At 37.2% G+C, this 25,768-nt stretch overlaps 1 protein-coding gene across 1 annotated transcript in view; it reads right to left on the bottom strand.

Moving 5' to 3' along the window:
* Window positions 1–658: 658 nt before the first annotated feature.
* LOC126470751 (ras and EF-hand domain-containing protein-like) overlaps window positions 659–25,768 on the bottom strand; it is a 379,970-nt gene continuing 354,860 nt past the window's right edge. The window contains exons 12-13 of the mRNA XM_050098757.1: window positions 5,058–5,254; window positions 659–783 (exon numbers count right to left, since the gene is read on the bottom strand). Coding sequence (XP_049954714.1) covers window positions 690–783; window positions 5,058–5,254 — 291 coding nt within the window. The 3' untranslated portion in view covers window positions 659–689. The remainder of the gene's footprint in view (window positions 784–5,057; window positions 5,255–25,768) is intronic.

Below are 25,768 nucleotides of genomic sequence, written 5' to 3'. Positions count from 1 at the left end.
AGCTCTGTTCCTTTTGTTTGCATACCTATTGGCAAAGCAGTGCTTCTGTGTTTCAGTGAGTTGTCTTCTTTATTTATAAATAATTCGTGATTCCCAACCAGGCCTTACCATACATTATTATAGATGATCATTTGTGTTACTTGACATGCAGATTCTATAATGTGTGGAAGAGTTCCATCTTGTAAATTAAACAGCATTTTATTATTGAGTAATACTTAATTGTGTAAATACAACATGCAAAAAAGGTATTGGTTCACATTTCTACTTGCTACTATGTTCTACCTGGTAATGAATTTTCTGAATGTTTTTCTGTTTACAGTATGAGGAAAATAATTTCCATTTAAAATTCATCTGATAAAGTAATGTGACATATCACAGACAAAAGAAACTATTCTACTCTAAGTTAGAGAATTTTTGTTATTATATTGCTAAATCTTTTTATTATTGGAGTATATAGATTAATTTGTTTGGAACATTTGGATACTTAACAAATAGCTGTATATAATAACTGTAGGCCATATTTTTACTGTACAAAACAGTATTCTCACATTGCTGACTGCCTAGCTCATAGAGTATATAAGGATAATACTGATAATATGAGATATCTAGGTTACTTCTTATCTCTATAAGGTCCTCAAAATATTAATTTAAAAGTGTTGGCATTACAAGATCTTAATTAAACTGAAATTTTAATTATGGCAACAGGGTTTTGATTTGTGACCCTTAGGAGATATTTTTAGTGATGAAGTATGTACCTCAATGTCTTCTTGGGTCAACATTTCCCTGAAGTAACAAACAAAAACTTAAATTTTAGTCCAGATCATATAGGTATTACAAGAAAGCATAACTAAGATAAAGTAAAATATACACCAAATCATTTTGTAATAGTGAGTTACATGAATTGTAGCTTCAGTGATGTGTATTATTACAATGCTGATTGTAGCATTGTGGAGCCATTCTGATTCACAGCTGCTCAAACCACATCTCACAGAAATCATCAGAGCCTCACCTAAAGTGCTCATAGCAGCATCCCAGATGTATTCAATAGTACTAAAGTCAGTTTGTATGAAAAATAGTATAATATAGTATAGTTTATTTTTTCTCCAGTGATCATATATATTACAATGACATTCGACATGTCATGTTGCAGTTTTATAGAGAGTAAACAAATTTCTTAGAAATTTTTTAATGATGCATGAAAACATTTTTATGACAATAGTGTTTACAGATAATCAACTGTAGTACACAGCATGTTATACAGGGTGTCCATGCTTAAAGTTCCAGTTTCAAAACACCTCAGAAAGAGAATTGATGATCAGATTGATGTCAAATTTTACCAGAATTGGTCCAATGTCTGCAAAGGGTCTGGAGAAAATGGTCACAATTTTCAAAGAGACAGGGTCTTTTGAAGTGTAATGAAAACTGTCACTGGTCCAGTGTCTGGTAAGGGTTTGCAGAAAAAAATTACAAAATTAAAAATGACAGTTCCTTTTGAAGTGCAATGTGGCATAGGGAGGAAAGCAGTTGATTTAACATCTGTCAAACATGTGGCCACTGTATTGCAGGAGGGGTCAAGTGGTGGTGTAAAAATGTGCAGTGCATGGGTAATTGACTGAATGTTGGACATGCCTGTGAGCATGGTACATAAAATGCTATGAAACATCCTGCATTGCTATCCATACAAAATCACCCATATTCAGGAGTTGCTTCCTGCTGAGCTGCCATCAAGACAAACATTTGTCCTGAAATTTCTTGCTTGCACTGAAGTGGACAATGAGTGGCCACAGAACATTCTATGGACAGAGTCCATTTCCATCCATCATGTAAATACACAGAATTGCAGATTATGGGCAATGGAAAATCTGCATGCACATCAATGGGTACTACTTCATTATGCGTAGGTGACTATGTGGTGTGGGTTGACAGCATTGTTTATAATAGGACCATATTTTTTGAAGAGATAAGACCTGTGGGTCCTTTTATCTGCACCATCACTGATAAATGCCATGAGAATCTTTTACACACTAAACAACATTCCAACCCTTCATGTTGAGTCTCATAGTGCCTAGAGCCATTTGAACCAACCCTTCAACAGCACGAGTAGAATAATTTTTATGCAATATGGCACTCTTCTGCACATTGCACAGCCAGTGAAGCAGCTGTGTCAGAGGCTTTTCAGAGATGCTAGAATTATCAGCCCTCGCTTCCCTACAAACTGGTCATGTAGACCACCTGGTCTTAATTCATGTGACATCAGTCTGTGGTGGTTATGTAAAATATATTGTGTTCAATGCTCCAATTATGAATGTAGCTGAATTGAAGACACATAATGCACAACACATTCTGAATCCCTGAGACACTCCGATCTGTTGGGGAATATGTGGTTTCTTGATCTCAGCTTGCGACAGAAAATGGTGGCTAGCTTATTGTACATGTACTGCTCCAGTCTCATGACTATCAGAAACAGAAGTCAGTCTGCTTTTTGTGCAGTTTCTGGCCTCAGAACTATTAAATCTAGTTTTTCCCATCTGATGTGGGATGATGTTGCCATGGTGGATGGGCTTACCTAACAGTGCCACAACTGTTGATTGTCAAACTTGTGCAATCACACACATTGAATAGTATGGAGGCTGTAATGTGCAACACAAACCATTGCTCCAGTGCTGCAATTCATCTGTCACTTGTAGCTGACCCCATTTGCCTTAAGGTAAAATTTTCATTAAACATTTTTTGTTCCATGAATTTTTCCTCTGCATCAATAATATACTGTTCAAATTCTGAGCAGTGGTTCTCTTTCTAAAGTGCTTTGAAACTGACACTTTAATTATAGGCACCCTGTACATACCAAAAGCCTGCATTAATTTACATGACATAATTTACACACATAAGAAAAGCCTGAAAAATTATGTGTTTCTGTGTCATGGTTGAAAATACAACTAAATTTATGCAAACTGAAAACTAGTTTTTATAGAATGTATGTTAGCCATACTGCAGAAAATATTTGGAAATTTTATACATAGTCAAAACTCCAGAATGAGAATTTCCACTCTGCAGTGGAGTGTGTGCTGATATGAAACTTCCTGGCAGATTAAAACTGTGTGCCAAACTGAGACTCGAACTCAGGACCTTTGCCTTTTGCGGGCACTTGCCCGCTAAAGGCAAAGGTCCCGAGTTCGAGTTTTGGTCCAGCACACAGTTTTAATCTGCCAGGAAGTTTCATAGTCAAAACTAATTTAAATTATATTTGCCCTAAATACACTTATCCTATATGTTCTCTTCAGTATTTTCAGCTCTGCACATTGTTTTCCTTTTTTCAGGAAATTTGTTTCCACATGAAAAATGAAGTGTTGTACTTCATTTTCAAATTTACGTTTACATTTGTCTTATGGCTTTGTCTGTAATTACTGTTGCACCTTATAACAACATCCAGAAATGAGATCTTTCTTCAGTTTTCTTTTGAAGGGGCTCAGTTCCTTCATGCTAAGTGGCAGTCTGCTATGAAATAAGCATCCTGATTTTGTAGTGTTCCTATCTGACATTTTCAGTTTTTTACTGCAGATATGGTAATTGCATCTAGTTCTTGTGCTGTGCTCATGAAATTCTTTGTTTGAAGATGCTTTACAATTCACCCTTAAAAGGAGTATTTTATCATCTATGTACAAACTTGGTCAGTTAATATTTTAAATTCTTTGAATTTGTTTTTACAGGATTCACATAGTGTTAGTTTTTCCATTCATTTGATAGCTTTCTTTTGAAGTTTTCAAATTGTCTGGATGTGTTCATCTATTGCTCCTCCCCATACTGGTGTATGGTAAAAGATGCGAGGGAAGATAAGCCCACAGTACATTTTTAGCGTGGTTTCTGTGTCCATCATAAAGCACATTTGTTTCATTAAGAATATATTTGTACTTATTTTTGAGCAGGTATTATCACAATGGTTTTCCCATGTCAGATTTTGCATGTTCTTATGGGCTCTCTTTTCCAAATCCTTCATGGAGTCACTGCAAACTAGTAAAGTTGTGTCACTCAAGACATTGATTTGATTTATTGATTCATCCTATAAATCTTTCCAGATTGTGGGATACAGAAAAAATACACACACACACACACACACACACACACACACACACACACACTTACATGGATATATGAATACAGTAATTATTTCAGCAGATACATGAATTTTAGCTTTATCCACAAAGTTTCTTGCAGTGTCAGCACTGTCTTGTTTCAAGTCTTTTGTGTCTTAAATGATCTAGAAATTCTTCTACTGAATAGAAGCAATGATCCAATAAGAATGCCCTTAGGGTTTTACATAATCACTTTCACATTTCCTTCAGTGAGCATGTCATTCATATACAAGGTAAAGAGCAGAGGTTAAAGTAGTGAACCCTGAGCTTCTCCATATTTTACCTGCAGAAAATCAAAGCATGCATTTCTCTCTGTATTTTCAGATTTATGTTTTATTGCAACACACTTTTGCCTGTTTTCAACAAATGTTGTTATAATTTCTGCAGCTTATGGGGAGATCTGAAAAGTGTCAACATTTTGATAGAGTATTTATCAATCAAACCATTATGACACTGGTTAGTGGTGTGGTGTTGGATATTTCAGCACATGTCAGAAATAACTGTCACTCACTGATTCACACCCACTTCTCTGATTACTAAGCAAATACACTGGGATCATCTTAATAGGATTTTGCTGTTGTCTCTGTCACTGACTGGAATTAAATTCTCATCTAATATCTTAATTTGTTAGATTTTTTTGTGGTTCCTGTATTTAGTCCTCATTATATTATGGTTTTAGTATCTACATTCCATGCTTTTATTTCTTGAGAACATAAAATATTCAGATCAGTTTTTTGGTTTGTTTTGTAAATGCAATTTTTTATACATTCAAAGAATTATTCATGGCATTCCAATGCAAACTTCATTGTGATGAAGGGGAGAAAGTGTTAAAGTAAAATGAACTGTCTTGGATAATTTCAAATGTAAGAGAAATGCAGTCTGGAGGTGACATAAAAACAGAGCAAGGACAAAAATTGATATAATTACCTGGTGAGCACTACTATTGCATCTGTTATGTTGAGTCCTGTTTTTGAGCTTGTTTCAAAGAATGGTACACCATGGTCTCTTGCAATTTTTTGCCCATGTTCAGGATCCACACAAGTCTTTCCTTGAGCCAGTTTATCACCACGTAGATCTATTTTATTGCCACACAATATTACTGGGATGTGATGTTCAGTAAGTTCCTAAAAATTTAAAAATAATTAATTTGCTAGTAATACACTCTTCTTTAGTTTGCATTTTAGATTATAATGTTGACTTTTCTTCAGTTATTTATAAAGTAGATGCTTCTTCAGTAAAGTGATACATGTCATTGATATCGGGAACAGTGCTTTGCATATGTCTAATGGACTGGGTGCATAGCACACTTTACAAATAGTAACCCATTTGGTAGCTTTCAACGAAAGTTAGTAAAGTGATAGCATTGAGTTTCTCTCTGTCTCTCTTATTGGTAACAACAATACTAACACTAAACAATATCATATACCAACACAATGAAGACAAACTTGTTCATAATTCATCAAGTAAAGTGCTAGAGTAGTGTAATTATCAAGAGCCATTTACTGTGACACAAAAGAACTATTTCAGTTTGGTAAGATATTTATATAAGTGTTAATTTTCTTAAGAACTTGTGTATAGTATGTAATTTCTGTGATACAAATAACTTAGAAAGAGTCCTTAAAAATTCTTCATGGCTACAATATAATTTTGGGTAAAACAAAGATTAATTCATGCAAATTTGTTTCCAGTTACAGTATAAAACATATGTACTTCTGAAACTTCTTGCCCAATTAAAACTGTGTGCCAAACCTAGACTCAAATCTGCAACCTTGCCTTTCTGTGCTCCTATTGACTAAGCTATCCAGATAGAGTTCATAACCAACTGACATCGCTTCAGAGATAAACTCTTCTTATGAAAACATAGAGATCAACAGAAAATTGTGCAGCTGATACCACACCAGTCTGTGATGAAAAAAAAAGAGCCATCCAATTTTTTTACCAACATGTCCTCTTTAATTGCACTAAATCATTGGTCAGTGAAACCATCATCCTCTGTGACAGTTTCTTCATTGTCACATGACATTTTACCACAAGGTAGTGTTTAACCTAGCTGTTGTTAAGCAAACATAGTCTTGATCTTCAGTTTGTTGTCACTGACTGCTGAAAGACTGATAGTAAGCAAGTGATTGTGCTTCTGACATATTCAGCTAAGAACCCACCAGGCAAATAAAGTAAACAGTGAGATAGCAACACAATTTAGTGTCCTGAAAAGCAGATTTGAAAACAAATGTGGAATATATGATTTAATATGATTTTCTTGGGATTTAATATCAGTAATGCACAGCATCTCCTCATTAACCAGTGACCTTGCTGCGGTAGGGCGGCTTGCATGCCTCATTGATACAGATAGCAGTACCTTAAGTCCACCATAATGCAGAGGTATCTGTGGAGAGGCAAGACAAACTTGTGGGTCCTGAAGAGGGGCAGCAGCCTTTCCAGGAGTTTCAGAGGCAGGCAAAAGCCTGCATCCAGGATGAATTTTTCACCCTACAACAGAGTGTGCACTGATAAGAAAATTCCTGACACGTTAAAACTGTGTGCCAGACTGGGACTGAAAACTGCAACCTTTACCTTTTGCGGGCAAGTGGTCAACTGACTGAGCTATCTGAGTATGACTCACAACCTGTCCATACAGTCTTACTTGCACTGGTAACTCATATCTTACCTTCCAAACTTCACAGAAGTTACACTGAAAAACTTTGGGGACTAGCACTCCGGGAGGAAAGGATGTTTTGGAGACATGACTTACCCTCAGCTTGTGGGATCATTTCCAGAAAGAATGTTCCACATTCCAGTGGAGTGTGTGCTGATATGAAATTTCCTGGTAGATTAAAACAATGTGCTGGACCGGGACTCTAACCCAAGACCTCTGCCTTTCACAGGAAAGAGCTCTACCGACTGAGCTGCCCGAGCATGACTCACAACCCATCATCACAGGCTTACTTCCATCAGTACTTCATTTCCTACTTTCTAAACATCACACAAGTTTTCATGCAAATCTTGTGGGACTAGCACTCTTCTTCTCAACTGTGTGCACAACATATATTTCTGGAGATGAGGATGGGATTAGAGTGGATCCATGGAATTTGAAAAAAATCACTGGCAACTCCAAATGACATCTAATTACCCAAAAATTGTTCTCTTGCACCAATAGTCAATGAAACAATTGAACTTCCTGGCATTATATTTAGTTTATATTGGAATATTTTTAATTTTTGCATGAAATGGTAACCATGGGAGAGCCATCACTCACTGCACTTAGTTATCAGAGCCAATAAATACAAATGTTACGATCAAGCATTGCCAGACTAACAGCAAGCCCAGAAGTCAGCGATGACTGAAGTACAGAATTCTTTTGGCCACGTACTGCCTCCTCCATTCCATTCCTTTGATGCAAAACAAGAGCACTAGATGGAATACAAATGGCAGATGGTGCAGCATTATGTAGCCAACAAAATCTCAGGTGACTCACAATGTTTTTTCTTTTTTTCATGAGTAAAAGTGTACGTTTTCTGTTTGTGCCAAAAATTAATTCCCCAGTCAGAGCCTCAAACCCTCCCCTATCAGAAAGTCATTAGGAAAGTTGACCAATTTTTTGATGTATAGATTCATGTTGCTGCTGCTTACTTCAAATATTTTTGTATGTGCCATCAAATTAATTACACCTACAAGGAATGGACCACTGAACCCAAAGGCATGATGAGGAATTGTAAATTTAACTGCAATTCTGGAGCTTCATTTCAAGATGAAATGGTTCATGTTGTAATTATTCAGAACCTGGCTGACAATAATATATGGACAGAGATTTTAAAGTATTGCAATCCTGGTCTAATGAAAAATGGTCAAATCTCAGGAAGTGCAAGACCCTGTGGAAATAGCCTATACCATGCCTGTTGTTGCAATGTTGGCCATAGATAGTTTTAAATGGGCACAGACCCACATGGATCATATTGAAAACAGCCAGAAGCCATGGCGAACACAATACATGTGGCACCCAGTTAGTTTCCTGCAAGTTCTCGTGCTCCAAAGTCTTGTGCTGTGTAACAAACGACCACGACCATTGCTTCTTCAATCAAGCAGAATGCCACAACCATAAACTGGGACACATATAACAAATGTGCCAGCAAAGAAATCACAAAGTCAACTCTGTTCTACACAAATCTAAAATTGTGAAATTGGAAATAAATATGATCTCACATTCTGATTCCACACCTGCTCCTCATGGTAATACTCACAGGAACCATACACAAGTGTAAGACTCACAAAGCTACAGGCTCACAAACATCATCTCTCATCAAACAGGCAATCAGCAAAATGCTCAGTCTCTCACAAATCTGGCACACGTAGGCTTCTGAAAGTCCGACCTGAATATCACATTCAGAGGAACAACTGTAAACTGTTCCTCTCTTTATAGATTTTCAATCAAAATGTACTGTTTCAGTTAGACATTGATACTTCTGTCACACAGTCACATTAATTAATCAGACTACATATAAGCAATTGGAGCACCCTAAGCTACAGAAATCATGTCTGCAGCTCATGGTCTGCAAGGTTGAAAGTATCTGTTCTTGGGATGGGCACTTTGCAAGCAAAATCTAAAAATATTACAACATTATTGCCACTCATGGTAGTCAGATCATCCCTAGTCCCAGTATTTTTGGTATGGGTGCATTTAATTTGTTTGGATTATATACTGAAGACAATGTGCATGCTATCAATACTCAAGTTTCCCATGCAAACATTCAACAAACATGTGAAAAATATGGACATATTTTAATGGCAGATCGAAAGAGACAAAGAATTTTTAAGTGCACATTATATTTGACAATGCTCAACCAAAGTGCTCATGCACACATCCAACACCTCTAGTCACATGTAAGCAAGTAAGCAAGCAAGTAAGCTAGCCACATGTGACGAAGTTGCTTCTGAACTCAATAGATTGATACAAATCATTGTTTTGAAACACATTACTGCAAGTCAATGGGCATATCTGCCAGTTATCACTAGAAAACTGAATGGAAGAATTAGTCCTTGTGTAGACTTTAAAACAAAATTTATTGCTCAATTATTAATTCTTTCCCACTTTCACATATTGAGGAGCTTATGGATCACCTAGCAGATGGACAATTGTTTCCCAACTTGTTGTGGCCACTACTTCCCAGCAACTTCCCCTCGTCAATAAATATGTTGGCTTGTATAAATACCAGTGCTTCCCTTCAGAAGTGAGACTGCTCATGTTGTTTCAATGCTTTTATGAACAAGAAACATCAAAAGTTTCATCCAGTTCAAATTATTTTGATGACATCATTGTGTCTGGACAAACACTGGAACAGCATCTAAAAATTTAGAATCTCTTTTCCAAGTTGTAACTGATGGAGGACTCAAGTGTAATCTACAGAAATGTTCATTTTTCAATAATGAAATTGAATATTTGTGACATCTCATTGATGCCCATGGCGCCTGTCCCTCAACTAAGCATTTAGAGGCTTTCTGGAGATTTCTGTTTCCTAAGAATGTATGAAAACTAGAGGTAGTTCTTGGGAAACTTACTTATTACATTAAATTCATTCTGACCACAGCACAAATCGTTGTTCCCTTACATTGCCTCCAGCATAAGAACATTCCTTTCCAATGGACTGGAGAATGTTGAAAATCATTTCATATGTCAAAAAATGCATTAATTAGTCATTTCATAGGTCAAAAAATACATTAATTAGTCATTCATGCCTTATTTTTTTATGATTTGCAGAAACCAATAGTGCTTGCTGTTGATACATTATCACATGGAATAAGGGATTTTTATCTCATGAGGTTTGAAACACTGAACACCTCACAGCATTAGCATCCAAGATCTTGAACAAGGTCCAAGTCAACTACAGCCAGGTGGGACAGGAAACCTTCAGCATTATACATGGCTTCATGAAATTTCATCAATATTTGAATGGTCAAAAAATTTTTCTCATGGCTGATCAAAAGCTGCTGACAGCCCTTTTTAATACAATGAAAGATATGCCTGATTGGACAGCACAGAAGCTGCAGTGATGGCCACTACTTCTTTCCAACTAACAGTATGAAATTATTTATAGCCTTATGGCACAAAATGCAAAGAGAGACACTCTGTGTCCCCTCCCTATGGGAACTGACTCAGAATCCAATGCATCAGAAGCTTCTTGTCTTCAAATTCATCAATCTGTTTCATGAGCACTCCAAGGTTTTCCATTGATTGTTGGCAGATTGCACAAGCTACTGAACAGGATCAACCAATATGATTGTTCAAGTACTACATTCAGATGGGTTCACCTCATAATCCAAAATCAGTTTCAGATGCAGTAGTACAAAATTACCATGCTCATTGCAACAGCCTGTCTCTTAAGAATATGGTAATTTTACTGCATACTCCTAATGAACAAATGCAATGAATGATTCCCACATTTTTGAAACAGAATGTTTTGAAAATTTTACGTAGAGTACATTGGGGAATCGTTAGAACCAGCAGTTAGTGTGCCAGCACCACATGTGGCCTGGTCTTGATAAGCAGAGTGAACTGATGACTCCTCACTATCACTTGTGTGCACACAACAAGGCAGTGCCATATCAAGAGTATTTCAATTGGCCTCTAGCTGGTGGTCCATGGCAATCCATACATGTTGATTTTGCTCACCCTTTCTGGAACACCAGATAGCTAATTATTGTCAATGCCCACAGCAGGTATCTGTTTGCCATTCCAGTGAATTCAACCACTAGCACTAGCACTATCAAAGCACTCACTTTCACCTAGTGTTTAGAAGGCTTGCTACAAACTATCACTATGGATAATGGCCTGCAGCTTTCCTACTTGGAATTTCAGCAATTTTGCCAGCAAAATGGGGTTCTCTCTTCAACTGAATAGTGACGCCAGATGTTTCATTTGCATTTTAGAGGCCCATATGTCCAAACTTTGTGCTTTGAACTTGAGGGAAAATGATTTGTTGTAATTTCTCAGTATCTATCACACTCTGCCTTTATCACAGCTTTGCTAGCAGAATTATTACTTGGTCATCATCATCACACTTTGTTTCATCTATTTCACCCTCCACAGTCTGCTTCAGATGCAAACTTCACAACAAAATTCTGTATGAAGGACACAGTTTTTCATCATGTATATAACAAGCCTCACAACTTGATATCTGGCATCGACACCCAGACAATGTGCTGAGCTCATTATATCATTAGGGCAAATCAGGCACCCATTGAGGGCACCGAAAACCACCTTTGTTTTTGTGATTATTGTGATCCTGCCATAGATTTTAATTTTTCAGAAATGCTGCCTACAACCCAAACTGCTGCCCCCAAGCAGCCCTTGCAAGTGTCTGACATTTGGGCACATGGGTCGGCAGATGACTCTGCAGTGCCGACCCCTGCCACCCACACAGCTGCTGCATCTGTAGCTATTCAGGATGATGTTACTCACAGACATCAAGCCTGCACCAACCTCACAGTCTCTGGCTTCTTCACCAGCACCAATGCTACACCCACCTGTGCCACTGGATGGATGTCCCACTTGTGGTTTTTTGGCAGGCATTTATGGTGGTTCGCAACATGATTGTCAGGACAAGGGTTGGTTAGTGCCATCTGCCATCATCCTTCATCCAACTCCATCAGCTGCACCATGGCACAACCCTCCCTCATGTTGGCATCCACAGCCACATTATGTGACAATTGCAATGTGCAATAAGCTGTTTGGACCATATATATTCACAAATTCCCAATATTATCCTTTTTTTATCTTATTTGAAATGTTTTAAAGTCTGAGTGTATAGTAGTATATGTCATGCTAAAACAATTAACCCCTGTGATTAAAAAAACAAATTTCATAAAATTACTGTACTACAAAAAGATATATATAGATAGATATATTATCTGATATATATTATCACAATTGTTGTACTGTTGAGTGAATTTCATTTTTTGAAAATTATTTTCAATTTATGTTCTATGTTTTGATCTTAGTATGAATATGTCTTTGGTGATGTACTTTGGAACTGTTAACTGGGAGCCGGCCGGAGTGGCCATGCGGTTCTAGGCGCTGCAGTCTGAAACCGAGCAACCGCTACAGTCGCAGGTTCGAATCCTGCCTCGGGCATGGATGTGTGTGATGTCCTTAGGTTAGTTAGGTTTAATTAGTTCTAAGTTCTAGGCGACTGATGATCTCAGAAGTTAAGTCACATAGTGCTCAGAGCCATTTTTTGTTAACTGGGTGCAGTCAGCTTGCATGTGTGTAGGGGGAGTGAAGGAAGGAGGGATGTAAAGTTTTCTGGAGTTGCGTAAAAATGGAAAGTATTTCAATGAGTGAACATTGTAAATTTATGGCAGCAAGGCATCTAGAACTACTGAATATGAAAATTACATACAAATCTGTCTTGTCGTCTATAGTATTATACAAACACATCAACCAATAAGGCTTCCAGATCTACAAGAGAACCTGGCTTTGAGACAGTAGAGGTTCAAGCAACGGATTTAAGGAGATCCTCAAGAAATGAGATGAGTATTTTTTTCTTTAAAACTACCACTAGACCCAGCCAACAATATTTTTAAGTCCATGAACATTTATTAAAATTAACGGTCATCCATTGTGTATAACAAAGAAGGTCATTAAACAATGGTGCACAATTTTGGTGGGGGTGGGGGGGTGGGGGGGGGGGAGGGTGGAGGGGGGGATGTGGTATCAGTGGTGTCTTTGCCAACTGCACATGACATGTCACATGCTACTCACATCCCTGCAGAAGTAGATACATTTAAACTATGAGCCTCACTCTGTCCAGGGCTTACCCTCTTCCTATGTTCATACTATAGATGCCAGCAGAGGGTGCTATCTTTGGTTCAACTCACTGCATGCAAATGTAACAGTCTGCAACAACTACAAACTATGATGACACCATTTTTATTTGGTGACAGAAACTGTTAGCCATTGATCCAAATTATTGTACAGGCAATTCAGAGATTGATTGTATGAAAGACAATGTGGAACAGAGAAGCAAGAGACATTAAGTTATCTATATTTTCAATTACTTTGTACATAGGGTAAATAAATATATTCATTTTCATCCATTTCATAAATTTTTGGAATGCACTTTGTTGAACATGCCATTTGTTACCAGCTTTGGATGCAACAAAAATGGTGATCCTCTCTTATAGTGGTCAGAAATGGCAGAGCAGAACATTTATGACAAGGCTTAACAACTTGCAGATTTTGAGCATGTGGTGCCATCTAATAGCAGCAATGATGAGTCAGTCATGTGTAACACTGACATGGTCTTTGCAGCTCAATCCCCTGTGTGAGGAATATTACCTTTTTACACAAAATGACAGGTATGTAAAATGACAGCTGGAAAAAGAAAATCAAGCTCATTTTCCTAAATTATCATCCATGCAAAGTGCTGTTGGTAACAACAACTTTTTACATTGTTCACATATTTCAGTATCCCTGAAGGAAGAGTCTGAGTAACATTTTCAAGATATGACAGCATAAGAAAGTGTTTTTGATCTGTTTTCCTCTCTATATTCAGCAAATATTGAAGAGATACATTTTGAACTACAACTAGAAGTTATTGACCTGCTCTGTGACAGAGAATACAAAGACAAATGTCAATACAAGAACGTCTTGCTATTCTATAGACACAACACTCAGAACAGATTTCATCGATCCCACAAACAGGCAACTAAAATACTGTCAATGTTTGGTTCCATGTATGTTAGCGAATGATTGTTCTCTGAAATGAAAAGTAATAAAACATGCCTCAGAAACTCAATTTTTGTTTGTAATCAAAACTGCACACTGCATCTACAATGAATAAGAACAGTTACTGTGAACATAGAAGCAATTGTTAAGGGGAAAAAGTGTAAGAGAACAGAGAATCCCACACTTTAATGACTTCATTTTTGTACAACAGCTCACAAAGTCATTGAGAAAAATGTAGACATACACTAGTACAGTCATAAAATTATGTGACTCATGTACATTGTTCTTTATTTGTTTCATCTGTAACAATAATATTTCATATAAAAAAAAACTAAACTCCATCCAAACAGGCCTTGGAAGGCCCAACAGTACTGATGGTACTGACTGGCTGCCGTATCATCCTCAGCCCACAGGTGTCACTGGATGCGGATATGGAGGGGCATGTGGTCAGCACACTGCTCTCCCAGCCATATGTCAGTTTCTGAGACCAGAGCCACTCCTTCTCAATCAAGTAGCTCCTCAGTTTTCCTCAGAAGGGCTGAGTGCACCCCACTTGCAACAGCACTCGGCAGACCGGATGGTCACCCATCCAAGTACCAGCCCAGCCTGACAGCATTTAACTTCGGTGATCTGACAGGAACTGATGTTACCACTGCGGCAAGGCCATTGGCAATATTTCATATACTGCAGTGATTACCATGCAGCTTGAAGATGAACATGCAATGGTAACTGTTCCACCCCTTCTCAACTGTCCAATCAGGTGTCCCTACTCTAACCTGTGCCGACAGTGGGGGTACTGTGCTCACCATGCTCCGGGCCCGCACCTTGATGCTCACAGCCTGCTCTGTGAATGTATTTGTTGTGAAGCCCTGGTTTATGACATGTATGCCTGCCCTCAAGTTGGCATGCTTTCTAACATTGGACCACTGTCACCTCTGAATGTCCCACAAATCTGAATATCAGGACAAATGGAGACCCACAATGATGCCCTTTCAAACTCTTGTCAGGTGCTGATAATTCTATCTTATACAAATATGCAGCATCCTCATGCCCTTTGCAGAGATCATTCAACATTCAACGCTGTCCATGCCCTTTACATAACCTACCAGACCTGATAACAACACTAAACATGAACAATACTAATGCACTCTGAGGGCCATTCTATCTGCCAAGGTAAATTGCAACAATAACCATTTACATATCTGCTGATGGTGTACATGTGTGAAGTTATATTGACATCATGCCATGTCTTCTCGGTCCTTCACTTTTTTGTCAGGCAGTGTATATCTGAATGTCTTAGGTTTGAAAGATATTCATTATAGCTGATTTTTATACCCTGTGGGGCAGTAAGCAAGATTTATGTGCTCTCCTGCAGAGGAGGGAAGACAGTATGTTAGTACTAATAGATAGTGCTCTTGTCCTGGTATAAAAAATTGCCTATGGTCTTTGTGTGTGCTCTGGTTATAGAGCAAACAAGGGAAAGTGCAATAAAAAAGACAACCCTCCACTCACAGGTGGACCAAGTGAAGTGTCACAGTGGTTAGCATACTTAACTGAATTAGAGAAGAGCAGTGTTCAGACCTTCATCTGGTCATCCAAATTTAGGGTTTTGTGGTTTTTAGTAAATCATTTTAGGCAAATGTGCTCCCTGAATAATGGTTTCATTTGCAACAGAATTTAAAACCAAATTTAGGGTTTGTGTGGTTTTTAGTAAATCATTTTAGGCAAATGTGCTCCCTGAATAATGGTCTCATTTGCAACAGAATGTAAAACCCTATTTTTTCCTTTCTTCTGTTCATAGCTGCTACAGTTCATATTTATAACAAATGTTATCTACAAAAAATGAAACAAATCCTTTTTGAACATGTGGTTCCTTCATCTGCCACTTGTGATGAAAGGGTCAGAGGAAGTGAGGCGTTCAGGGATTTAAGTTAGACTGTCACCCAGGGTCCTTGGTCATGGGAAGCATACCACAGTTATCAGGAAATCAACAATTATAGGCTATCAGCTGGCAACATTTGGAATACTAAGAAACTGGAAGTGCAGAGAGCTGAAGTGTCATGATGTTTGTGTGAAGACTCCAGGTGAAGAAAATAACCAGAAAAGCACACACTGTGATACAAATGAACATAATTGCAAGACCAAGTGAAGTGCTGAAATTCAGATTTCTTCAAATGCATTTTTAGCAGTTGTTGAAGGGGAACAAACTGAGAATTGTACATCATGGAATAAATAGGTTAGACTCCAAGACATTTAGGAAAATTTATACTTGTTGAAGCATGAAACATACAGGAAGGTAACAAGAAGTAATGGAGATGAAGAACTATGCAAGGTTCCAAAATTATAACACCAAGGTTCCTGTCAAGTAAAACTGAGCTTACAGACATAAATAAAAGTGAAGCTGCATATAGTATGCACTACAATGTAAATGGTTTAAAAATTATTTCACTCAAATAAGAGTCATTCTAAAATTAATGAACTGCAAGTTTTTTCTGTCTGTATGGAAAAATGCCAAAGTTATTTGTTTTGATGGAGACTGGTTAACAGAAATTTTTTTTAGAAATTCTAATTAAAACCGAAAATTTCAAGGTAGCTATTGGCTATTGTAGAAAAATATAACATATGGTGCAGAGTGCCTCTGTTGCATATGCAGTAAAGACTCCAAGCCCACTAATAAGGTAGTCCATTAATTAATGGATAAAGATGCCTGCTCCACAGCCTGAACAGCACACAGCACTAACTGTTCAGGGGCAAGTCAACAACAGGAAAATCTGTGGCAGCTAAGAATGAAGTGGTTAAAAACAAGAAGATTTGCTAGTATAAATAGGGATCACAGAGAAAATTCCTGGAATTTGTGAATTATTCACCAAAATTGGTAATGAAATGAGACTGTATAAGATAATCTAATGAAGATGTGTTGTACATCAAATGAATGTCTTACTGCTCCATACACAGTGGAATATTTGGTCCATATTAGCATCACTGACAGATGATGGAATCTTTACTGTTGCTGAGCAAAAGGGAGACACATTCCTGGGGCTTAATGTCTTCCTGTGATGTGGTGCCCAACTGTACAGATATGTAAATTTGTGTTGTCATTTTATGAAGGTTATGGCACAGTATCATATCACAAGCAGAAGGTTACTCCCACTAACCTGCAAGTTAGGTGGCACAGTATTGAAGGCACTGGTCCTACATTAAAGATGAACAGAGTTTAAATTCAAATCCAGCCAGCCATATTTAGGTTTTCCATGGTTTATCTATATCAGTTAAAATGGGACTGATACTGATTCTTGGCAGAGGTTGAGGCCAAATCAGTTGATTTCCATCCTCATCCTGGTCCTAGCCAAGCTTATTCTCTGCCTGCAATTATCTTGTTATCAGTGGAGACTAAAATAATACTCTTCCTCTCTTTACCTGCATAAGGAATTCTGTGTAGTGGCTTGGAAACTCAGGATCAGTTGTCTCTTGAAACACAAGAAGCTGCATGATAGATTTTGTTGTGGTTTCTAGAGATATGATTTACGACAGGCTGCAATCACATGATCTCAAAGCAGTTCTGTTCACTGATTTTAAGAAGGCTCTCATAGAGTTTGGAAAAGTAATACCTACAGGGTTATTACAAATGATTGAAGCGATTTCACAGCTCTACAATAACTTTATCATTTGAGATATTTTCACAATGCTTTGCACACACATGCAAAAACTCAAAAAGTTTTTTTAGGCAGTCACAAATGTTCGATATGTGCCCCTTTAGTGATTTGGCAGACATCAAGCCGATAATCAAGTTCCTCCCACACTCGGCGCAGCATGTCCCCATCAATGAATTCGAAAGCATCGTTGAAGCGAGCTCGCAGTTCTGGCACGTTTCTTGGTAGAGGAGGTTTAAACACTGAATGTTTCACATAACCCCACAGAAAGAAATCGCATGGGGTTAAGTCGGGAGAGCGTGGAGGCCATGACATGAATTGCTGATCATGATCTCCACCACGACCGATCCATCGGTTTTCCCCTTACAGAGGCATCTAGAAGCTTTAAACTGCGCATACCATCGCCGAATGGAGTTAGCAGTTGGTGGATCTTTGTTGAACTTCGTCCTGAAGTGTTGTTGCACTGTTATGACTGACTGATTTCAAGCATGACATACGCTTTCTCGGTTCCTGTCACCATTTTATCTCACTGCGCTCTTGAGCGCTCTGGCGGCAGAAACCTGAAGTGCGGCTTCAGCCGAACAAAACTTTATGAGTTTTTCTACGTATATGTAGTGTGTCGTGACCATATGTCAATGAATGGAGCTACAGTGAATTTATGAAATCGCTTCAATCATTTGTAATAGCCCTGTATATATACTGAATGGAATAGCACTGTGGTTAGCACACTAGCATCACATTCAGGAGGATTACAGTTCAAACCCACATCCAGTCATCCTGACATAGGTTTTCTGTGACTTCGCTAAATTGCTCAAGGCAAATGCCAGGATGATTCCTTCAAAAAGGCACAGCCACTTTTCCTCTCCATACTTCCCTAATCCAAGCTTGTGTTCCATCTCTAATCACATTGTTATTGATAGGACATCAAACACTAATCTCCTCCTTCTCCTCCATTACTCACATACAGCTCCAAAATTAGTGTTGTACAAAATCTCATTCACTCCACGTTCCTTCCCATCTTTTCTTAAACTCATACCACTGATTTGAGTGGTGGCACAATTTGTGTGGTAACAGCATAGATGTAACAAATGACACAGTGAAAAGTTACCAGAGGCTAGTCAAAGACAGCTTATGAGTGTGATAAAGGCTGATAATTACTGATGCAGCAACAATACTGTTATGCGGAAGCTTCTTTGAAAAGTGCTGGAAGCTCTGAGATTTTGTGCAGAAGTAAATATGAACAGCACAGGTGTTGAACTAACACTACAGTAGGGAATGATACATTTCTATTTTTCTTTTACAGTGTGTACTTTGAAGTTTTGTATGGTAAATTTCTATTCTGTTTTGTGATTGCTTGTTTTGACAGTTTTGAGTGTATGGTAGTTGACTGCACTAACAACTACATGTTTTGTTAATAATGTTGTTTCATTAACTGAGACATAATGTAAAACCCATGTAAAGGGCTTCTATTAATGAAGAGACCTCATAAGTTTCATTAGACACCTTTCCATCCTAAGGAAAAAAAAGACTCAATACAGCTCCAGGAAGGTCTTCATTGTTTTTGGATCAATCATGTTTAAAATAAAGCAGCATGATATTGTATTATTAATCTTGAAATTTCAGTGTTATAAAAATGTTATAGTGTCTCAAAACAATGAAAGTATTCAGCTCACTATTGAAATTTGATATTTTTAGTTTAGAAAAAAAAAATTTATTATCAGTTGGCAAGGCAACATAATAATGACATTGTTGATAGGTCACAGACTGAATGAGTTTGTGATGCTGTTAGACAGCCTTCCTCCACTAAAAAAATTGTCATCATGAATGTAAGATTACTGGAAAGTGAAATTGTCATAAACAATTTAAACGAAGTATAATAAAATACTAAGAACGTGTTTTCCTGATGAGTATGTTGCAAATGTGAACTTAATGTGTAATGTATCCCATTTTAATTGGTCTTCATAACTGATCACATTATGAGCTTATGAAAGTGTGTGTGTGTGTGTGTGTGTGTGTGTGTGTGTGACAGAGAGAGAGAGAGAGAGAGAGAGAGACAGAGAGAGAGAGAGAGAGAGGGGGGGGGGGGGGGGGGGGGAGAGGGGAGAGGGAGAGGGAGAGGGAGAGAGAGAGAGAGAGAGAGAGAGCGCGCTGAGAGAGAGAGAGAGAGAGAGAGAGAGAGAGAGAGAGAGCTGAGAGAGAGAGAGAGAGAGAGAGAGAGAGAGAGAGAGCTGAAGATGTTTAAAGGTTTTAAGGAGTAAAGTGAAAAATATGAGTTGTACCAACACCAGATGTCAACATGAACTGAGGAAACTGGTTGTCATATGTTTACTTTATTACTATATACGTGTTCTTAGTTCATCATGGATGGATAGACTGCATCAAAATCACATACCTACATTTGAGTTGTTTACAATTCTCATATAACATATGAAGGAAATTCTTCACAATAAGGACATGTATACCATATATCTTATAAGATGCACTGCCATAAAAGATGCACCCCACTTTTTAAGAAATTTTTAATGAACAATTTTCTCACTTAATACATCTATTGCAAAACAATTATAATGTGTAAGTGCATTTACATCAAATACCTAGGTAATTTGAGTGGGAAAAAGTGCTCACCTTTTAATTTCCATCCTCAAATCTGCAAAATTCATTCTCAGATATCAAGGGAGAAATACTTGAAGTCATTATGTCAGAATCTGAATCCCCATACAATAAATTATCCTCTGTACCATCTGGTGCATTACTGAGTCCCCACTTCTTAAGTGATTTAAAAACTGTTTAAGTTTTTATAGAGTCCCATGAGGCTTTGACTGACTCACAAACTTGAGAAATTCTAGGTATCTTCCTCCTTCCTGATGGCGTTGTTTCAAAATCCGTAGCTTGCATCCATTTGTCCCACTCTCCTTCATAAGTTGCTTAAATGATCTGTTGATATATACATTCAGTGGTAGTAAACTAGTTAGCCCTCCTGGAATTACAGCTAACTAAGTCTTAAATTCATCCAGTCTATTTTTAACATCTCCTGTTCTTGGGAACAAAACTTATCCCTTACTAACAGGACAGGCTTCTTCAGTAGGCCTCCAGATCACCTAGAGCAAATTTTATCTATCCACCTCCTCATTCCTCCTCCAAGCATCCAGCCTTTATTGTGCACATGGACATAAACTACTTTCAGTAGTTGTTATTTAGGAAGCATCTTTCTTTTAAAAATGAAAAGTGGTGGAAGTTTTGTCCCATCAGTGCAACCGGATAAAATGACTGTGTAATGAATAGTTTGTGCCCTGAAGTTGAATCAGTAAGCTTTTTGTGCCCTTAAACTCCACAGTGCTGTTAGAAGACACATCAAAAATTAGAGTCTCATCCATGTATCAAATTTGCAAAAGTTTAAATTTTTCTCTTTTCCCTGCATTAATGAGAAATTGATGAAATTCAACAATTTGTTCTTTGTACTTGGGTGGCATCTTAAGTGACATTTTTGTCTTGGTATGCATACAAAGCTGATACATCTTCATAAGTCTTGAACACCATGATAGTGATCCTTTTGTCAGTGAATACTTATTTCACTGGATGAGTAATCATTTTCATAGAAACTAAAATTCCCACTTGTCTGTTCTCTAAACAATCCATGTATTGAGTTCTGCTTCAAGTTTTGTCCACTTAACCATTCTACTTCTCAGATTATGTTTACTGTGAGGTGCTTACTTTAAAACATCTTCCTGATTCCACCAAGTTCTTATTATTTGTTCAGTTGGTGGTGGTGCAGAATGACTTTCTGCAACCCTGTTTTGATGCTCTTTAGCATAAGCAATCACTTGCAGCTTAAATGCAATAGTATAGCAATGCCATTTTTCAAACATAATTTGTAAATAAAACCACAATATAGGTGTGGCATAAGTTGATCTCCACATTAAACACAACAATAATTGAAACTTGAACAAACAACATAAAAACTGTTAAAGATGGCACTTGTGCACCCACTGATCTCCATACAACTGGAATGCTCAAAATTTACAAGGAAGCTAACAATGAACTGCTTCAAGTGGATACATAGAAATTTTGAAGAAATGGAGCTCATAGATACCTACCTTAACTGTCGATGTATAAGACACATCCAGTTTTGGGCCTATTCTTAAAGGAAAAATAATGTGTCTTATATGGTGGCTAATATAGTAACAGATGAAAACATATTATTTTGTGCAATCACTATGTCACTCTTGAAACATTCTTGGATAGAGTATAAAGAGTGCTGTTTCATGTTATGTGCAATCTTCCTTTTGAATGGCCCTGGTGCTACACATTTCACTTCTTGAGGCAGTATGTTTAATATTTTAGAGCAATCATTGTAAAACTATCTTGTGTTCCAGAAAGATGACAGCTTGATTTTCCAATGTTCCTCTTGTTGAGGGTGTCATCATTATATTTTTCTTGTCTCATGCTGAAAGCCTCTTGGTTTTCTATTACATTGATGAGACATAAAAACACATACTGGTTGAAAATGGTCATTATTCCTAACAGGGTGAATATAGGCTTTCAGTGCTCCAGCCTTTTGCTTGATGTGATGGTCCCAACATCTTTTGTTTCAAGCATTACCATGTCCTTGAAATGTGAAGTGTGTCCGCATTACAGTAGACCATAACTTATTAATCAGGCTATGAAATAGTGAATAATACACTGATATACAGTACTGGTCAGTTAATACACCATTTAGTCTCCTCGGGAGGTATATTACATGGGATAACTTGGAGCATGCACACAGTGTGCTCATTTATTGATAGTTTGTTGTCAGTTATGAAGCCTGGCATTTTGACAGCCTCCATATTATTATAGCATCCAACATTGCTGAGGCTGCATACAAGATAATGTGTTTTTGGTTCATTCTTGTTTTATTTTCTATAAGCCACTCTTGAATGTTTTCAGAGAGCACATCTGTTGCTGTGAGAGCTTGTGCAGAAGTTTTCCCTTGGGCAAAAAGGGTGGTGTCACCAGTAAACTGTAGCATGTGGTTGTTACAACCTGTATCATTGACATAAATAAGGAACAGAAGTCCCATGATGGATCTGTGTAGTACTCCATGCTTCAATTTTTGTTCTTTGGAGATTGCTCCATGGACTGATACTACCCACCTTCCGTTTGAATATAAGACTGTCGAGTTGCCAGAACAATGCCTCCAATGCCATAACAATTTAGCTTATGAAGAGGTATCTTGTGCGAGATGCAGTCGGATGCCTTGATGAGGCCACAGAGTGTCTGTGCCACACTTTCTCTGTCTGAAAACTCCTGCTTTGTATTTTTATTAAGTCCAGTGCTGCTGTTAACATTGACTTTCCTTTATGAAAACCATGCTGTGTGTTCTGGAAGAGTTTATTGTCATCAAAGAAACTCACACCCTGGTGTTTAATCATATACTCCACAAATTTAGATAAAACTGGAATTGTTGAATTTGATCTAAAACTGAACACTCCACATGGGTTACCTTTTTTGAAGACTGATAGTGTACATGACAGTTTCAGGAATTCTGGGAAGACACAGAAAGCTAAACATTTTTTGATTACTGTGCCTAGTGATTGAACAACGTCCAGAATAACTTCCTTCAGGATTGTGCAGAACATGCCACTCTCTGAATGATTACATGAATTTAATATTTTTGCAATGTCCTTAAGGTGCCCCTAATTCCAGTTTTTAATTGTGCAGCAGCTTATGTTTTGTATGAGAGCTGTAAGATTTAATAATGAATCTGGAATTTCACTTACAGTATTTTTCAATATCCTCCCAAAGCACTGATTGAAGACAGCAGAACTACAGAAATTTCAGGCAAAGGTAGTATTCTTCCTGTGCTAATTTACCAGATTCCAAGCTGCTTTATGTGACTTATGAGTCTTCTTAAGAGCCGGCAATTGTATTTCTATTCTGCATCCTCCATTTTATTTCTGTAATTTCTCTTGGCCCACAAGTAGTCACATGGAATTGGGTCTTTAGTTATCTTTGTCCAGTCCCTGAACACTATGACAACAACGCATTTTAATTTACCTGGCTCAGATGTATACCACATCTTCCCTTTAATACGGTTTTGACTTCCTTGTGATTTGTCTACAGAATTCTTCTTGGTTATTACTGAGAATATGTCATCAAATTTTGTCCTTAAGATTTGGAACTGACATCCAGAGACAGTGCTGGTTGCACGTCATTTAGTCAGTCTTCTTTAATAATCCTTCTACTGAATATATAACTTGAATGCCTTGTGCTTGGTTGTAATTTACTCTTACTCTACATACTGAGTACAGTTACTAATGCAGGGTGATCTGCTATCATTGATTCAATTCATTTTAAGATTTAAGACCTAAGTGTCTAGGCAGGCATCACCCCTCATTGCGAGTTTCTTTGCTACAAATGGCCCAAAGTTGTTTATTAAACTCATTAAGACCCTCTCTTTAGTACTACCATCACCTAGTTGCATGGTGAAGTCACCACACAATGCAATTTTACACTTAAGATGTGTAAGGTAAGGTAGACAGTTCTCCATCTGTGCAATAAAGTTTTCAAAGTTACGATCTGGTGAATGGTACATGGATATAACAATGATCAGTATTTGTTAATTCTATTATTAAATTTGTTCAAAATCAAGGTTTGTACAAATCTTGAAAACTAATTTCCTTTACACTAAAATTGTTGTTTGCATACACTGGCACAACACTATGAGTTGCAGTAGTTCAATACCACACATTTATTCATGTCCAAATATTCAACAGATGTGTAATAGTTGCCTTCTACATCACTCAGCCAGTGGTTACAGACACATAAAAAAATCTGGATAAACTTCTTCTACAAAGAATGATAAAATTTTCACTTGGGTTCTTGAACATTGCTGTAACTAAAGGTATAATACTGTCATCTCTAATATCCTTTTTGTATGATAACCCATGGTCCTAATTTTTAAATTCAGTCTCTATTTCACTGGGCCAGTGGTTCACTTTTGGAATAAAAAACTATCTTATTGCAACATCTGGGCCATATATTAATGTCCATTAGCTTTCCCTTTAGATGGAAGTTGACACCAATCTTGAAACTATTATTTATGCCCATAGTTTCTAGTTTATATACTTGAAAGTTGCAATAACCTTGAAAGATTTTCTTCAGAAATCTATTTACATTTTCAGTTGTTGTATTGTTTTTCACTTTTCCTAAATGGAAACATGACCTTTCCTCTCATTGCTTATCACCAGTGCTTGTTATCAGATTTTTTTCTGTCTCTGGTACTTTAATTTCTGTCTGATACCATTGTAAATGCTTGGGATATTGATCTCCTTTCTCTACAGTTTTCTGAAGTGGACCCTCATATGGCATTTTTGGTTGTACAGGTACACTCAGAGTCATTTTGTGCATCTTGTTTGTTTGCTGTCCTGCAGTAGTGGATGAGATTTGTTTATCATTACAACAAGCAGTTCTTTTATTATAATGTGCCTCATGCCAGTCTGTATTTGCATTGGGTGGAAGTTTCTCTTCTGAAAAACTCATGAAGTTGTAAAGACTATTTTGATCATTACTGGTGTCAGCTTTTGTCTTGTTAAAAGAAATATTATTCACACATCAAATCTATGTTGCTTCTTGGTTTGTAGGCTCAATATTGTTATAAAATTGTTCTGACTTGTCTATCATAGTTGTAGTGTTGTTTTCTTGTCCACACTCATTATATATAGTCATAACTTTGATTAAAACATTATGTTAGCATTATCCTGGAGTGATTTCAAGGAATTACAGAAAACAAAATGAGTCTAAACGTCTGAGAAACACATTGTGACCATTGCATTACAAGATACACCCAGCATTGATAGAGACTGTTTCAGTTTGCAGTTACCATAATTTTCAGCCACTATGATTAAATACAAGCACAAAATCCTAAAATAATGCTAAGTTTGTGAGAAACAATTATGCTGAACAATATCACACAGTTTTTATAGTCAAATCTGTAATGTCTGTAGCTATTGTTTGATATTATAACATAGTTATTATTGTATCTGTGGAAATCAGTTTCACTATTTTCTGTCTATGTATTTATTAATTTACTGTAATTGTTGGAATAAATTGAATTATATGTTACAGTAAATATTAATTAATATTATGCATTCATAACTAGAAGAATCATGGAGTTGTTATTGACTTGTCCTATATCATGATGTGCTTTGTTGTACAAATTGTATGATCTACAGGACCAATAATAAACCAAATCAAATCAAATCAAATTTATGCAGCTACAGTGTTGGTAC

The sequence above is a fragment of the Schistocerca serialis genome, chromosome 3 (assembly GCF_023864345.2).
Source record: "Schistocerca serialis cubense isolate TAMUIC-IGC-003099 chromosome 3, iqSchSeri2.2, whole genome shotgun sequence".
NCBI classification, from domain to species: Eukaryota; Metazoa; Arthropoda; class Insecta; order Orthoptera; family Acrididae; genus Schistocerca; species Schistocerca serialis.
The sequence above is the reverse complement of the archived record's forward strand: the minus strand, read 5'-3'. Positions and strand labels throughout refer to the sequence as shown.